Below are 17,789 nucleotides of genomic sequence, written 5' to 3'. Positions count from 1 at the left end.
GTACTAAACTAAAATAAATACGGATGGACTAACGCATTTGGGTGGGCAAACGTTGATGATACCTTCAAAATATCCCATGTTCTCTCTGTTTTTCTCAAATGCAGATCTCTCAACTAAAATTAATAACAGACATTTTGTATAGTTTACAAACTACTACTAGTGTTTCGCTTGAGATTAATCTTCTGTTTACTGTTTCTTAGGAGTGCTACAGCAAGAGTTAACATGGAAAATCCAGAAGCAAACAGTTGCCTACTACTGCAGAGATTCCTCTTAAAATGCCTTAAGTGTTATGAAATGAAATAAGCACTTGACTATATGCGAGACCATATTCTTCCTCGTATACTTTTAACAAAATGAACACCTGATGGATCTTGTTTCCATCACAATAGTTACTGCTCCCAGAGTAAGATGAGGCGCAGCTAAAAGACTGTAGCTTTAGAACACATTCCCTCCCAAATGAGGGTCTTTGTGTTAATGTTTATTTTATGCTTGTTTTTTGTCATTCACATATGTTAAGTATCCATGAGAACCCATTTTCATGTTGATATAGCAGACCACCCATTATCTATCTTGAGTTCACCTACAGTAAAGCACAATATACTTAGTATGCATAATAATTTGCACATATTTGGAAATGCATCATGTTACGAAAAATGTTTTCATGTGTATTACCACTTTAAGGCTCCTTTCATTACCCAAAATAAAAATATGAGGAATCATTGCTTAGGGTCTTCAAAATGTAGAACCATTGGTTGCCTTATGTCCTGTAAGCCTTTGTGTCAAGCTTCTGTTGCTGTGTTCCAAACAGCAGACTGTCTATTACTCTGAAAGCTGTAACAATGTATTACACTTAGTAATATAATGTTACATATCAGCAGCATTTCACAGACTGCAGCACAAAGTTAGGGCCTGTACATAGTAGGCGACCGAGTGCGACATCACGAGCGCCTGCAGCACAGGCGATCCATGGCCTGTAGGGTCTGGAAGAGGAGACGCAACCAAGAGCAGCTCCAATTCAATGTTTGGGGGCGTGCCTGTGACGTCACTTGAGCGGTTCGCCCTCATTGGCTGAACCGTGCACGTGACCCGGCCGTCGCGAGACAAAATCAGCGATCAGCGATCCTATGGATGTTTCTATCTTTACTCCGTCTGTCTCTATGCCACGCCACAACGCAAAGGAGCGTCGTGGCATAGAGACGGACGGAGTAAAAGGAAGAAACCTCCATACGATCGCTGATCATCCGGGCACTGACTGGCATCATCTCTGTCAAAATTGTGTAAGTGATTGGAAGTAGACTGATTGGTCTGTAGTTCTTGAGGACTTCTTTGTCTCCTTTCTAATGGATGAGGACAACTATGGCATTACTCCATTGTTCTGGATTTTTCCTGTTCTTCAAGCAGCATGTTAAGAGCTTTATAAGGATTTTCTCTCTCTCCTACAAGCTTTTTTCAAGACTTTAGTTGTAAGTCCATCTTCTTTGGGAGCTTTCCCATTCTTCATGGATTGTATTGCTTTTGCCACTTTCTTCTGGAAGGAACATGTCACCTCATTGGTGGTTTCTTCTCGTTCTCCCTCTACTAGATTATGCTCTGTGGTATCTGTGTTATCTGTGTTTACGTACAATTTCATGTACAAGTCTTCGCTTTATGATAAGTGCACAGTCTTTTCATGTTCATCCATCGTCTTATGTGAGTGCAATTATTTTCTTCTTCACAATCATTAGTCATTGCTTCGTCTTCAAGCTTTTTGTTATCTTCAATAGCCTTCTTAACCATATCACAGTTACATTTTCTTACATCCTCATGTGCAGGTTTGCGGATTGTCTTGCACAGCTCTGCATATCCAATTCTTATTCTTGCGTCTTGAGATTGCTTCATTTCTTGCCGTCTCCTCATTAAATGCTTTGTCTCATCTGAACTTTGTTTATCCTGTTTTTTTGTTAGCGATTTTCTGGGCTTTCCACTACTATCTTCATAAATTCTTCATAATTATTAAAGTGTCCACTTGTATTTCGAGCAAGGTGAAGCAATTTTTCAGCTCTAGTTGAAATTCTCTGCAGTTGTTCTTGAGGTTATTGATATTGATTTTTTTTTTGTCTACTTTTTAATCAGTTTTCTTCTTTTCGTCTTGGCATTCAGATGCAATTTGCAGCGAACCAACTGGTGATCACTACTTGTGTCAAAACGGTTAAGGACTGTGTAGTCTTTAAATAACGTGTTTCTTGCTAGTTAGGCTATAGTTACGTCACTCTTGATTCTATTGGTTCCATTTCTTGCCCATCTCCTATTTGGATCCTTCTTGTAGAACAAATTACTGCTATAAAAGTTTTCACATTCTGCAAATTCTAAAAGTCTGTCTCCCCATTATTTATTTCAAATATTGTCTCACGTGCTACTCACCAAGAAACTCAGTACTAGAGCATGTTACCATAACCATACTTACTGATGCTTCATCTTTCTGCTGGGCACCAACCTTTGCACTGAAATCACCAATAAATGATCTTGAGGTGACAATTTCCTTTCTTGGTAATTAGGTTGATTCCATGGTTGAAATCTTCCGGTTCATTCTCCATGTGACTTGATGTTGGGGCATACACTTGGAATATTTGGAGCCTGTATCTCTATCAACTGAATGCCAATTCTGGCTGCTCTTTCCGATGTGCTTTCATGCTCCACTATGTGTTTTCTCCGATGGATGGATTGTCCCTGGGCTTTGACAGCACTCAGGACGGGAGAGGGTACTAGGAATCCATGGAGGTTAAACCAAAGCTGCCATTCAAACCTAAATCTGGCTACTTACAACTTCCAGGCTCTCTCCAGTGAAGCAGCACTGCAAGAACTGAACATCAAGACGTTGGTATAATAAAAAATAAATAAAAAACATTTAAAAACAGCAAAACATGTTCCAGTAATTGCTAATTTCTAACTGCTGAATTTTCCTCATCTCAAGAGATTACAAGGAAAAGGAAAAAGAAAGAAAATATTTCAGTTCTTTACCCAAGAATATAATTGATGATTCTTTTATGTCCCATGCTTATAATAATGGATTTAGTGGTGCTCCTTTTCCTTCTCCATTAAACAAGTAGGACAAGAGCCTAGAGCACATTACAAAAATGTTAATTGCTTTAAAATGCCCTCATTAGAAGTTATAAGGAGAAATGTCGCAGAAAAAACTACATTCAACTTTTTTTTTTTTTAAAGCTAAAACACAGAGATTTTTTTTGTCACAGTTAAGGGTCAAGGGCCAGTTTCATATCAAATGAAGTGACGATTTCAAGCGCTCCTACCTCACTACAAACACTAGATCCAAATAAAGTGATTTCATTGTAGATCAGGCATTATTACCAAAGTTAAAAAACATCTGTTTTTACAGAAACAGTTACTTTCCACATGTGGAAAAGCAAACGGATGAAGAATGGTCCATTGAGGCTTGAAAAGGTCATACACATCTACATTTATATATAATTGTTTTACAGTGAGCCAAAAATCAGACCCTACAAACAACTGTCTTGCCCCAAAACATTATATTCACTCTATAAAAAACATCAGAAGGCAATTTAGAGCAATTTACTCTCATTAAGATACGTAATTTCTCACACAATAACATGCCAGATAAACATTAACATGTAATGCTAGGGAAAGTATCACTACATTTTTATATTTATTTATATTTTTAACATGTTGTGGAATTTCATCCCTTCCTCAGGTATGAACAATGGCTGAGTGATGTCAAAATCCCTATGCACTGACAATCATCACATCAGTTACAGAGCACTACAAATATTAACAAGCAAGGAATTCAATAAAAGTGTAATAAAACCCAATAACCAGTGTAGGGGATAAGTGAGGGGGAAATAGTACAAGGGCGAAAGGGAAGGAAATAATACTAATAAAAAAAGATATACATCATTAGTTCAGTAACATCTGACTGCACAACATATCTGATGAACTAAGCGGCAAGTCTTATGTTGAAAAATTGTTCCGTAAATTCCAACACACGGCTGATAACGTCTTATATGGAAAAAATATTCTCTCAACTAGATAACCATACCTAGTGCATACTGTATATGTATTAACATGGATAGAGCTTTTATTTATTTATATTAAAATACCAATGGCGAATATGAAAACAGTAACTAAACATGCATACATATACATATATATATATTTATACACACACACACAGACGAGACAACGATTATTCTAAAGCTTGCCTTAAACTAGCCCGGTTACATTCTGGGTATGTGCTGGGCTTAAGGCAAGTTTAAGGCATTTCTGCATTGACTAATGACCCGTCCCATAAGATTAACACAGCAGGGGTCCCTAGCAGTCCCATTCAGTTTGAATGGGACTGCCAGGGACCCCCGCTGTTAATCTGATGGACCATTAATCAATGCAGAAATGCTGGGGCTAGTTTAAGGCAAGTTTAAGGCATGTATTCAGAATGTACCTGGGTCTTTTTGGCGATTGCCACTGGTTTGTGTTAGAATAGTCGCAGTCTCTGCTGTAATATATATATATATATATATATATATATATATATATATATATATATATATATATATATATATATATATATATATATATATATATATATACTGTATTAACTTTGCATTTTAAAGTATTTACTTAGTTATAACAGTAGAGGATCTCACTGAATAAACAGCTTCAATGCAGGGTACACCTCCTACCCCAATTGCTTTATGTGTAATTAAACTGCACTCATTCAGGCCAGCGATGCTTAAACTTTGCTGTTACCATATGAAAGGGAGAAGCGTTTATTGGATTACACTTTTGCTTTTAGCTCGATTCAGGTCTAACTACTACTGAGTGTTAGGCTTCTTTCCCGGACACCCTAATGTAGGAGCTCAGCCATATCTTTCATTTTTGGAGCTCCACAGATAATTTGAGTGCTACTTAAAGTACTTGTACCTGTTACTATTACTGTGCACCTATTACCAGTGTATAGTTATCTATTACTCGAGATCTCTCTCTCTATACACACACACACACACACACACACACACACACATATATATATATATATCTCGCACACACACACTCACAGACAAATGGCTTACTCAGGGGGCTCCGACATCTGACCGGGTCTGCAAAAACATTGCCTTTTAGGGTAGGAAAAACAATGACGCGTAATGTACTGTTCCTTTAAGCAGGCTTCTGTCTGGTTTATTCAGTCCCAGTCACTGAGACTACAACACTGAATACAAATGCAAAACAAAACCCTGCTCATCTAAGCAATAACTAAACACAGGTTCGCCCTGACTAGGTTTGGGCGGCTTGCCCGCTTCCAACAAACGAAACAAGGAAAAATAACCAAAAAAACACCCTAAACTATACAGCGCTTAACCAATAACTAATAACGTGTGCTTGTGTGCTACACTAGCACTAGTGGTATTGTAATAATAAACCTGTGTTACTAATCAATAATTAATAAAATGCATTAATGCTATTATCTATCAAATAACAATTGGTTCGAAGCTGCCACGGTGTCCCCTATAGTAAGTATCTCAACAACTTACATACAACAGTTATTAAAGGCAAATAGGGATACCTGGCGCTCAATAAATACAGAGTCCATGAGATGTAAGGTCCATGGGATGATAAAGTCCTTTGGGATAACCTCCCCTGAAATGTCCAAATGATGAGGATTGTAGATGCTGCAGAATCCTCCTAGGAGAAATAAAACAGGCACACAATTGCGCAGTATCTCAGGACTTTAACACACTTAGGCAGACAGTACTAATGCCTACTTACAGAATTTCCCTTAGGACAGTGCAGTGGAGAGACTCTGTGCTTTAACCACTTCTTGGCTGCTACCACGAATCCCACGTGTGATATTCTCCCTCTTACGGTCCAAGTGTTGTCAGATGATCCCGACAATGCTCACAAATGGCCCCATGGAGAGATTAAAAGCACAAGATAGTGTAGAATGCACCAAACAATTTATTAAAAACGGCTACCACAGCCAAAGAAATACTCACATAAAAAATGAGTGTAAAAACAACACTATAATGCCGTCCGCATGTTGTAGGGACTCCCCTAATAGTCAAGGATTGTAGCCGGCGCTCTTACCACCTTTCCACGGAGTGCTCTAAGGTGTGCAATGTCGCTACCCTCCGTGCTGCGTTCCGGCGCCCTTCCTGTGACGTCACTGTAAGCGCGTCTCCTGCAACTCTAGAGGCTCCCCTGCCGACGGCACCAAAAAGCTCCTCCTCTCCTAACGCGTTTCGTGACGTAGGCACGTCACTTTCTCAAAGGAATAGGGAGCTAACCAAAACGATCTCTATTTAGACCCCAAGGTACTATCAACCTTTGTTGTACAACATTTTAAATGAAAAATACACAATGCAGCGCAATTCATACTAAAAATGCCTAAAAACATACTCCTGCTATTTTAACATGCCTCCAGGTATTAACTAAATATTCCCTGGGATTAGGAGACATATCTAATATCAGCATGGAGACTTATAAATAAACAATCAAGTGTAATGCATATAATCAAAGCACAATGGAATAGATATTTCACTCCTTCAAAAATGAGGCTAAGTCAAACTCTATATTTAGACCATTGGGCGACAGAGTCTTCAATGTGTATGATGCGGACGGCATTATAGTGTTGTTTTTACACTCATTTTTTATGTGAGTATTTCTTTGGCTGTGGTAGCCGTTTTTAATAAATTGCTTGGTGCATTCTACACTATCTTGTGCTTCTAATCTCTCCATGGGGCCATTTGTGAGCATTGTCGGGATCATCTGACAACACTTGGACCGTAAGAGGGAGAATATCACACGTGGGATTTGTGGTAGCAGCCAAGAAGTGGTTAAAGCACAGATTCTCTCCACTGCACTGTCCTAAGGGAAATTCTGTAAGTAGGCATTCGTACTATCTGCCTAAGTGTGTTAAAGTCCTGAGATACTGCACAATTGTGTGCCTGTTTTATTTCTCCTAGGAGGATTCTGCAGCATCTACAATCCTCATCATTTGGACATTTCAGGGGAGGTCATCCCAAAGGACTTTATCATCCCATGGACTCTGTATTTAGTAAACAAAAAAAGGAACTTTACAAGTTAACAAAGGATCAGAAGGATTTACACTGTTTGAGAGAGAGAGAGAGAGAGAGAGAGAGAGAGAGAGAGAGAGAGAGAGAGATCCAGGAAACCAGCATTAAATACTGATTTTCTAATTAGCAGGCAACACGCTATACTGAAAGAAGCCGTCTGCGGTTGAGAAGGCCGTCTTTTCTTTTACCCTTTCTGCGAGGGGAACCTGCCAGTACCCTTTTGTTAGGTCTAGGGTCGTGAGATATCGGGCTTTGCCTAGTCTACCAGTTCGTCAATCCTAGGCATAGGATAAGTATCACATTTTGACACAACGTTTAGTTTGCGGTAGTCATAGCAAAACCTTGTTGTACCGTCTGGTTTTGGGACTAAAACTATAGGGCTGTTCCACCAACTTTGGGATTCCTCAATTACACCAAGTTTTAACATTTTTTTTAACCTCTAAACTTAAAGCCTCTCTTTTGGCCTCTGGGATTTGGTTAGGTTGAAGGTTAACTCGGACCCCGGGTTCAGAGACTAGGTCATGTTCAATTACCTTAGTTCTACCTGGCTTTATAAAGAAGACTTCTTTGTTTCTTCTCACTAGGTTTTGTACCTCTCGTTTCTAATGAATGGACAGGGTTTCAGCTATGCTAACCACTGGGTCAGTTTCTTGATTCTCTGACGAACCTGGGGTTGCTAGGGTTAATAAGACCTCTCAATCTTTCCAGGGCTTAAGTAGGTTTACATGGTAAATTTGCTCAGGTCTCCTCCTACCTGGCTGTCTCACCTTGTAATTTACTTCTCCCACTCTTTCCATGACCTCATATGGCCCACACCACTTAGCGAGGAATTTACTCTCTACGGTGGGAACCAAAACTAGCACCCTATCGCCTGGAAGAAAAATTCTTACCCTATTACCCCTTATTATACGTATTCCTCTGTGCTTCTTGGGCTTATTCCATGTGTTCCCTCAGTATAGGTAGGACTGCAGCTATGCGGTACTGCGTCTGGGATACATGTTCTATTACACTTCTGTGTGGTGTAACCTCGTGTTCCCAAGTCTCTTTGACTAGATCCAGTAAGCACCCTGGATGTCGGCCATACAATAGTTCAAAAGGGGAGACGCCTGTGGATGATTGGGGAACCTCCCTAATGGCAAATATCATTTACGGCAATAAACAATCCCAGCTTTTTCCATCCTTATCAACCACCCGGCATAACATGCTTTTTAGGGTTTTATTAAATCGTTCCACTAGACCACCTCTTTTTGGATGATAGACTGAGGTTCTGAGATGTTTGATTTTTAGGAGTTTACATCATTCTTTTGTTACTTGGGACATAAATGGGGTTCCCTGGTCAGTTAATATTTCTTTAGGAATTCCGACCCGGGAAAACAGGAGTATTAGCTCTTTTGCTATGGTTTTGGCAGAGGTGTTACGTAAGGGAATTGCCTCCGGATACCGGATGGCATAATCTAATATTACCAATATATGCTGGTGTCCCCTAGCAGACATTATGAGAGGTCCTACTAGATCCATAGCAATCCGTCAAACGGTACATCTATTATGGGAAGGGGTACCAATGGGCTACGATACGCTTTGAACGGGGCAGTGATCTGACATTCTGGGCATTAGGAACAATAATTTGTCATTTCTGCCAGAACCCTAGGCCAATAAAAATTACAGAAAACCTTTTCTCTTTTCTTTTCCACTACTAAGTGTCCCCCCAATGGGTGACTATGTGCAAGGTGTAATACAACATATCAAATGTATTACCATTCGTGTGTGTGTGTGTGTGTGTGTGTGTGTGTGTGTGTGTGTGTGTGTGTGTGTGTGTGTGTGTATACACACACACACACACACGCACACACTGTGGCTTCCTATTGCCCAACTCTGGACTAGTTTTTAATTTAAGTTGTATATGTATATTTAGTTACTGTTTTCTTATTCACCATTTTTCTTACTTTAATAGAAAACAATAAAAGTTTGATGTTTTAATTCATCCCTCACTCCTTAATCTCGAGTGCACTATGGCACTGCTTGCCCTTCAAACTTTAATCTTGACTCTATCCTGCATGCACCTTGATCGTCTATAAATTATTTTTTATTAATAGCTGAGCAAGAGTTGCTCTTTATGTTTTTTGTTTGTTAAACATTGATAGTGGGTACTATAGGTAGAGGGCGTACATCACATTTGAGCATACAATAGTAAAGTAAATTGCCAGTCATGAAACAAAGAAATACTGAAACTAGGCGTTTCCTGTTTAGATTGGGAGGGTTAAAGCATGTCTTCAGGAATGATTTTAATATATTTAAGGTCACCGGTTATTACATCACTGTTTAACTCATTCCGTTAATGTTTGTGTTTCAGAACAGGATACAATGAGTGCGCCACATGTAATTTAGTTACTAGACTTTGGCATGTAGATGCAATTACACTGCACATGTCTTGCTGACAATGATAGCATACAATATGTTCTTGGTTTGGAAGGCTTAAAATACTTTTTCACAGCATAAAATTATGTACATGACTAAAACAACAAAATCTTAATGTAATAGCCAATTAATGCATTGAAAGTAATTAGTCATGTAACACGTGCTATCATTTAAGACATGTTTAATAACAGAGCGCACAAGCAGAAATAGGAAACAGCACAACAAATATACAATATGGGAGTCAGTAAATCAAATATGTATACATATTCTCAATATACATTCACAAATTGCAATTCATAGAATAAACACCAGCTAAAAGAAGAACACAAATTAAAGACTTCTAGGGCCATATTTAGTACAAAGCCATAAAGCACTGTGTCACCCCTCTTCATGCGACAGGTCCATAAGGTGCCTAAAAGAATGGTGAAAAAACAGAGCACAAACAGAAGCAAGAATCACAGGGTGGTTAAAGTCTCATGCTCAGAAACAAACAAAAACGCACCACCTACGCATTTCGCGCTACAGGAGCACTTTATCAAGGTGACATACAATAAATAAAATACTTTATTCATTGAGGCCACCCTGTGATGTTTGCTTCTGTTTGTGCTCCGTTTTTCATCATTCTTTTTGGACTCTCAGCTGTTGCCACGGATTGCACACCTGGGACTGGCTGGGAATAATGGAGGACGAAAGGCTAAGGAATATTAAGGTACTGGTTTTGGATATTATATTGTCCTAGATCAGCGGTGCGCAAAGTGGGGGGCGCGACCCCCAGGGGGGGCGGGAGATTGTGCTGGGGGGGCGCGGGCAGTTGCAGAGGCCCCGCGCTCTTCCCCCAGGCATTTAAATTAAATGCCGGGGGATCGCGTGAGGCCCCTGCAACTGTTTACTTACCGGGATTCAGCCGCCTGTGTTGCGTCGCCATGGCAACGCGGCGTCAATAGACGCCGCGGCACCATGTGACCTGACGTCACACGCCCACGCAGCGTCATCTGACGCGGCTGAAGGCAGGGGGGCGCGAGAGCCGGGGGCAGAGAGACAGGGGGGCGCAGCACAAAAAGTTTGCGCTCCCCTGTCCTAGATTATGCCATTAATTTACTTCATCATTGCCATTTTTGTGAGTACTGCGGCTTGTCTCACTAGCCTAAGAATTTTTCATGTTTATGGTTATTTTTCCTATACAAGCCTGCACAACCCAATTTAAATCCACCCAGCTTGCATTTATTATACTCAGTATTGTCTGTGAGGGTCTTTTAGCTGAGCACTAACTTTTTGGACTGTTCATTCTGTTCCATCCATCTGCACATCCTAGAAAAAATGGCCTAAATGACTTTGAATTACAAAAAAAAAAAAAAAAAACACCCTATACTGTATTTTAGTCTAATTACCTGCAAATATGCATGTGCAGATACAGTATTAGGGAAAACAATTAAAGCATGCCCAAAACATTCTCTGAAAAAGTTTATACTATTTTAAAAGAAAGGACGTTGTTCTACGTAGATTTATCGAGATGAATGCTTGATTAATGTATTTTTTTGGTCTTTTACTAAATAATGTGAATGTAAATTACTTCCACACTAGATAATAGAAGAAGCAGTTGTCAAGAGGAGACCCCTGGAGCGGGTAGGACCTCAGTGGCCGGAACGGCGGGGAGCAGGCAAGGATTGCTGGGGTCACAAGCAGGTTTCGTGGCGGGCAGCCAGCAGAATCGACGGGGTCACAGACAGGCAGCAAGCAGGATAGTCGGGGTCCAGGAAGGGGTTGGCAACCGGAAGGCAGGAGCAGGGGAGCAGGAACCGAGACTAGGGAGCAGGGACTGAGACCAGGGAACAAACGGGGACAAGCCAGATCATAGGCAAGGTTCTTTAATAAGTACTGGATTCAATACAGAACAGGAACATAAGCAGAAACATGGGCATGGGAGTATGGACACAAAACAAAGGCAAGGGAGAAACAGGAAACTATAAGGACAGAGGACAGGAGCAACAAGGAGACAGACAGAGAGAGGAACCCCAGAGCAGACAGAAACCAGTAGCACACCCGGTGGACAGAGAAAGGAACTATGGCTAGAAGCCGGATGTCTAGGAGGCCCTGACAGCAGTCTTCTTTCTGGCAAAAAGTATGCACAATAAGCAAAGGCAGCACAGCAGTAGAGAATATAGAAAAGGCAGCTGAAGTAAGGTTATAGTAGAGCAAGTGCAATTGGGTTACCAGGAGGCATAAAATAATTATATCAAATGCTACAAAAAGTACACAGCCATTTCCCCTTCACTGGCATGTTGCAGTCACTGCCGTTTTTGTTTTGCTAGACCAGGGGAGCGCAAGTTTTTTTAGCTGCGCCCCCCTGCCTGCTCCCCCCTTTGCCTCGTGCCCCCCTCACCTTGCTCGGCGGCGTCACCTTGCTCGCGGGGGTCACGTGACATCACGGGACCACATTACCATGGAGGTGGACGTGTGACGTCACTCCGCATGGCACCGCGGCGTCATTTGACGTTGCATCCCTGCAGCTCTTCAGAATCCTGGTAAGTTAGTTGCAGAGGCCTCACGCGATCCTCCAGCATTTAATTTAAATGCCAGTTCAAAGAGCGCGGGACCTCTGCAACTGCCCGCGCCCCCCCAGACAAATCTCGTGCCCCCCAGTTTGAGCACCGCTGTACTAGATAACCCTCAATAAACAAGCACAAAAAGAGGGGGAGGAGGGGAGAGAAAGTAACTCATAGTAATAAGAATTCATTAGTTCTGTTGGAAAAGACCTTCCCAGCTAAGGAAATATTAAATTAGTAAATAAATCAATGGTGTTGTTTTGCAATCTTACCCCAAAAAAGCCATATTAGACAGTGGACAATTAATTACAAGTACTACCCTAAACAAAAATAAATCTACTGACTTAATTTTACAGCAAATGGTTAAAACTGGATCAATGAGACTTTATGGTTGATATATCCTGTCCCAGAATTGCCTTTTTGTTCATCCTCGCTGTTTATTGGCTTTTCTGTGAGGGCAGTGAAATCATCAGACTAGCATCACAGCTTTATCTGATACTAGTGTAACACCCCTATCCCGCCCGGCAGCCAGAGACACGGTGTACATGAATAAACTGTCTCTCTCTCTGACAGGGTTTATGCCTGCTCATAGATTTTTAGCGCAGTGGGTTACCTTTCTCTTCTCAGGGTCTCTCTCCGTGGGTTCAGGCCAAGGCTGTGGTGGAGTGAATAATAGAACAGGGCGCCTGGAACTTTTCAACTAGAGTATTTATTGGGTCACAGATCAGCATACAGTCATGGACAGAATAGTTCCTTTCCCTCTTGCAATTGAGATAGTTCACCTCACTGGTCCCTACATAAACAAGAGGGATGACCTTCACCATTACCTTTGTAAACTGGAGGACAGGATGATGTACTCTCTCTTGCCATTGAACTGTCCTTCTTGGTAAGAGAGGCTTCCAGTGGCTTGAAGTCCTGGCCCTCTCATAGGACTGCAGAAACATGTCCCTGCCTGTCTCTCTTACCCTTCCCTTGGGTAGAACTAGAACTCTGTCGTCTGGTTTCCCTACCCAGGGGCCTCACTACCCCTGGGCAGGACAGGATAGTCTTCACCCCTGAGGGGATGGACTGGATCAGACCCCAGCACTCAATCAGCTCTCTCCTAATTGGGAGGAATCACCTTACTACACCAGGAGAGTGGCCAACCCTCCCTACTCCAGTAACTGGGTAGATCTGTTTGTATCCAAAGCCACCCATTCTGCATGCGACACCAACTGCTCCCAGACATATGCCTGAAAGCTGCAACATAATATACTTCAAGAGAAAGCTAGCTAACAAGCAGGGCCATATGTTAGTTGCTAACCCTAACACTGCCTGCTATTACTAGGATTTATATGCCAGGCCATAGAAATATAGCAGGGTGAGATTAAACGCAGGATCTCCCATTTACTAGACAGATCACCAGAAAGTTATCGGATATGCGATATTGTTCTAGGGATCTTGGATGTTCTGACAATTATTTTTTTTAAAGTATATATTTCAATGCTATGGATAAGTAAATAAATTCCTTGAGCATGGCCTATTTGGTGACAAAATGTAAATCAAATCCTGTTCTGTGATGAGACACTTAAGGTGATTTATAAGGTTTGTACAGAGATATTTAAAGTTCACTGTGCACATTAAACTATGGGCTTATAAAACAATATTAATTTCAGGATACAAAATGATTGGGTATTTACCTGTCCAGAGCAGGCTAGATTTTGACAGGGAACTAAGTTTACAGTTACCTGCTAATGTTGGTCTGTTGATATGGTCCAGCATATTAAGATCACCGGCAGAAGTGGTACATAGACAAACAAGCATAAATTTAATGCCCATGATGTTTTTGAATCCTGCAGTGCTCAGCCTCATTTAAAAGTCCTCATAAACCTTGCATGAAATTTAGAAATTCAGTTACTTTGCATGTCCCCTGCTTCTTAAGCAACATTATTTTCTTCATGATAAAAATGAAAAATAAAAAGTTTACAAAACATACATGGGATTAACATGATGGGTCTCCCACATACAAGGCAAACATTATATCAGTGACCTTCTGACAAACCATAAACTTGTCCCACTTAGGTTTATCAATAAATTCCAGCCTATGGGTCAAATGGTTGTATTGAATACACATTACCTGGTTATCATCTCAAAGAGGAAGTTCTACATATAATGCAAAAAAGATTGTTTCCTTTTAAATAGTAATATGAGAATATGAAGACAGGGATTGACATCGCAAAAAACCCCGAAATACTTGACTCAACTTTACTTTGTCATTATGCATGCCTCTTTATTAAAAAAATAATAAGGTGGAATTATATATGGAGTGACATGAGTGGTATATATCTCTAGTTATATACATCAGGAGAAGGTTGTGTCTATATATGTTATTCACATCAGCAGGATGTACAAAAACGAGTATTCAAGTGGTAGTTGTACATAAATACATATTTAACCTAACAATACCTGTAAACCAATACCATGATGCCCAGAGATAACATCCCCATATAAATCAATGTACGGCAGAGTTTCCAATGCTGGTGCTGTAAATTATGATATATACAAAGCAGATCACACCAAAAAGGACACTGAGGTACGACAATATACTTCAAGAGGTATTGTATATAGGTGTTTCATGTTGTGGTTGGTGTGTGTGTGTGTGTGTGTGTGTGTGTGTGTGTGTGTATGTATGATATACATACACACAGTAGGTAAAGTTATATATGTATCCTACACATGAAGAGGTAGAGTGTGAATATATTTATGTATATAGTATATATAATCACACATCAGGTGGTATTGTATATAGATCTTTCATGTGGTGTGTGTATACACACACACACACACACACACACACACACTGTAGGTAAAGTTATATATGTATTATACACATGAAGAGTGAGATTATGTATGTATAAATAATCACACACAGAGATAGTAAATCACATAGCAGGTGGTATTGTATATACAGTAGGTGTTTCGTATTGTGGCGTGATAAAGTTATATATGTATATACACATGAAGCGGTAGAGTGTGATTAGAGATAGATCTATAATCACACACAGATAGTATATCACACAGCAGGTGGTCCAGATGCTTTGGAGGTGTGTCCCTATATAGCAGGTGTGTCCCTCTGCCCTCTCCTCCCCCTGTATCTCCCCTGCTCTCCTCTCCTCCCCCTGTATCTCCCCTGCTCTCACCTCCTCTTGCTCCTCTCCGCAGTGTAATAGGCCGCTCTCTTCTGCACCGGCTGCAGTGGGATACTGTCCGCCATCTTTCGCCACTGCACGGGGTGACGTCACCAGCACGCGCTGAGCGACGCCGGCGGACAAGCAACTGGGAGAGGGTGGATAGCTTCACGTCACAATCAGCTGACACGAGGGAATGTTGTGTGCTAGCTGAGGAAGTGACAGCGGCCAAGTTCTCTGTATGTACGCTGGTGACGTAGCGGTGGGAACAGGCGGGGGCGCGCGTGCAGGAGCGCGCGGGGTGAGAGGCGCGCGTGCATAGAGAGGGATAGCGGAACAGCACGGAGGGAATCACAGGCAGCTCCAAATCTCCAATCTGTTACATAATATGGTATTGCATTGTATACATGGGGGCTACAACACCCCTTAGATTTAGACACGTTACATTATGGTAATGTATGTTACTGATATTGAATGTACAGTGCCCACCAGACAAAAATCGTGTGTATGTATGTGTAGCCCTCTTTCTTAGGCCGAGGCCATAGAAGGACAGGCCGTGCTGAGGCGTGCGGACGCTCCGCGCTGAGCCCCTGCATCCTCAATGAGGATGCCTTGAGAGGGGGCTCACGCGAGCGTCCGCAGGCGTGCTGACGAGATGGAGTTTTCAGCCGAGCGCCAAGCTGTTTTTCAGCGCGCTGTCGGCTGAAAACATCCAATCAGCGCGAAGCTGCGTCAACGTCACGGCGCCGTGACGTCGGCGCCATGACGTTGACGTCAGTGCGTCGCGGGCGATTGGCCCTGCCTCCCACCACCTCCCCCTGCATCCCTATCGCGCACGCTGGCTCGCCTGTATGTGCATGGAATTGCACAGCTTCAGCAGGCGAGCCTCAGCGTCAGCGCGGTGCAGCACGGCTCCCCCCTCTATGGCCCGGGCCTAAGGCCTCGTTCAGGGTGCAAGCTTCGGAGAGAGGGCGTGCTGACGTGTATTGAATACTGGTTGTCAGGGTAGCAGCTGCCCTGTCTCCGAAGTACAGAGTTGACGCTGGCTACAGTTTCAATAAACAAAAAAATCGTTTTTTTGAAGCTGCAGCAGCGGCACTGGGACCTCGGCAGCCAATGAAATCATTCTTGAGAATGATTTCAAGACTGCAACTTGGATCCCTAAGCTCGCGTCTGTAGCACCGCCTCCTCAACTCCTGAAAAAGTCTGCTGGGAGGATGAACACACATCACCCAGCAGACTGCCGCCCGCCTTCCAACTGCTGCCTCTGGCACCCTGAACGAGGCCTTACGCTCTAGAGCGACTACGGGTAATGCACATACCTGTGGCTCCAGGAGATCTGAGCCTCCGCTAACTGGGAGCCTGGGGTACTAATTATCTTACTGGCAGCGCCTCCACTTACCCAGGATCCCCATCGCGTAAGATTCCCCTGGATAAGAACAATAGCAACACACATGATTGGAACTGTTTTACTGTACGCACAAATAACCCTTATTACTTAATCATCAAGAACACATATAACACATTCCTATTCTTATACTACACTTATAACACTAGTGGCTCGGCCACTCTCATAATGAGTAATGTCACTGTCCCGTCACCGCGTGCCCCCACACCGTTTCCATGTACTAATATGTATATAGGCTCAGTCCTTTGGCCACTCCACTTGGTGTCCCCAAAGAGTGTTCCCTAAGGCGGGATCAGCGCCTGTTGACCGGTGTTGGTGCACTTTAGTAAATACCTTCCGGTCACTGTGGTGACCGGTAATAACTTCAAAAAGGATCCGCCGATCCAGCGCTGTTGTTCCGATGTCACGAGGCTCAGCTGTCTGGTCCCAGACGACTAGCAGCAACCGCAACTCTGCACACTTTGTCCCTATCTATTATACATTAAGGGATGATGTCGCTAGCACTACAGGCCGTCCTTGCAGCACCACAACCTACGGTGATTCAGGGAATCTCTTAGGGCCTACAGGGAAGATCTAACCTATGCAGGTGGGTCACGGACCCCCTGCACCCACACTACCTCTTCCCTTGCTCCTCCGGTGCCCTCTGACTAGCGTGGCCTTTGCCCCACGCTTCCCTTTCCTGCCTCCCGCTAATCCAGCCCTCCCATTCGCTCCCTGGCGTCAGGTGACTTCGCTAGGGCTCCTGGGAGTTGTAGTCACTGGCTTAGCCTCTATCTTATTGGCCAGCCTTTTGCGCGCTTGCCGTCCGCATGCGCGACCTCTTTCTGCTCTGACTTTGCCCCTTGCTATTGCGCAACAACATGGCGGCGCCCTATGCTGTCTCCTCTGGAGATGCGCTGCCACAAAGGGGAACAAACTAACACATCCCTACATTTGTGTATATATATATACAAACACACGTGGCCTGGGTTCCCTGATTGTTCCCTTATCTCCGCTGCCGCTTAGGAGAAGGGGGGGTCACTGTGGGGGCTGCCGGAGTGACGAGCGCTCCGACGGGAGCTAAGGATCAGGTTGCTGCCATCTTGCCTTTGCGCACGCATGCGCTGTATCTTCTCCTGGTGCGGCGTCCATTGCAAGGTTTGCGCAGGGAGCATTGCGGCGGCCATTAGATATA

At 42.7% G+C, this 17,789-nt stretch overlaps 1 protein-coding gene across 1 annotated transcript in view; it reads right to left on the bottom strand.

Annotated features, from left to right (window-relative positions):
* ATP9B (ATPase phospholipid transporting 9B (putative)) overlaps positions 1-15,446 on the bottom strand; it is a 283,427-nt gene extending 267,981 nt beyond the window's left edge. The window contains exon 1 of the mRNA XM_075588537.1: positions 15,220-15,446. Within this exon, the coding sequence (XP_075444652.1) occupies positions 15,220-15,293 (74 nt within the window). The 5' untranslated portion in view covers positions 15,294-15,446. The remainder of the gene's footprint in view (positions 1-15,219) is intronic.
* Between the last annotated feature and the right edge of the window lie 2,343 nt (positions 15,447-17,789).

Source organism: Ascaphus truei, chromosome 2 (assembly GCF_040206685.1).
Source record: "Ascaphus truei isolate aAscTru1 chromosome 2, aAscTru1.hap1, whole genome shotgun sequence".
NCBI classification, from domain to species: domain Eukaryota; kingdom Metazoa; phylum Chordata; class Amphibia; order Anura; family Ascaphidae; genus Ascaphus; species Ascaphus truei.
Note: the sequence above shows the minus strand (reverse complement) of the source record. Positions and strands in the feature narration are given on the sequence as shown.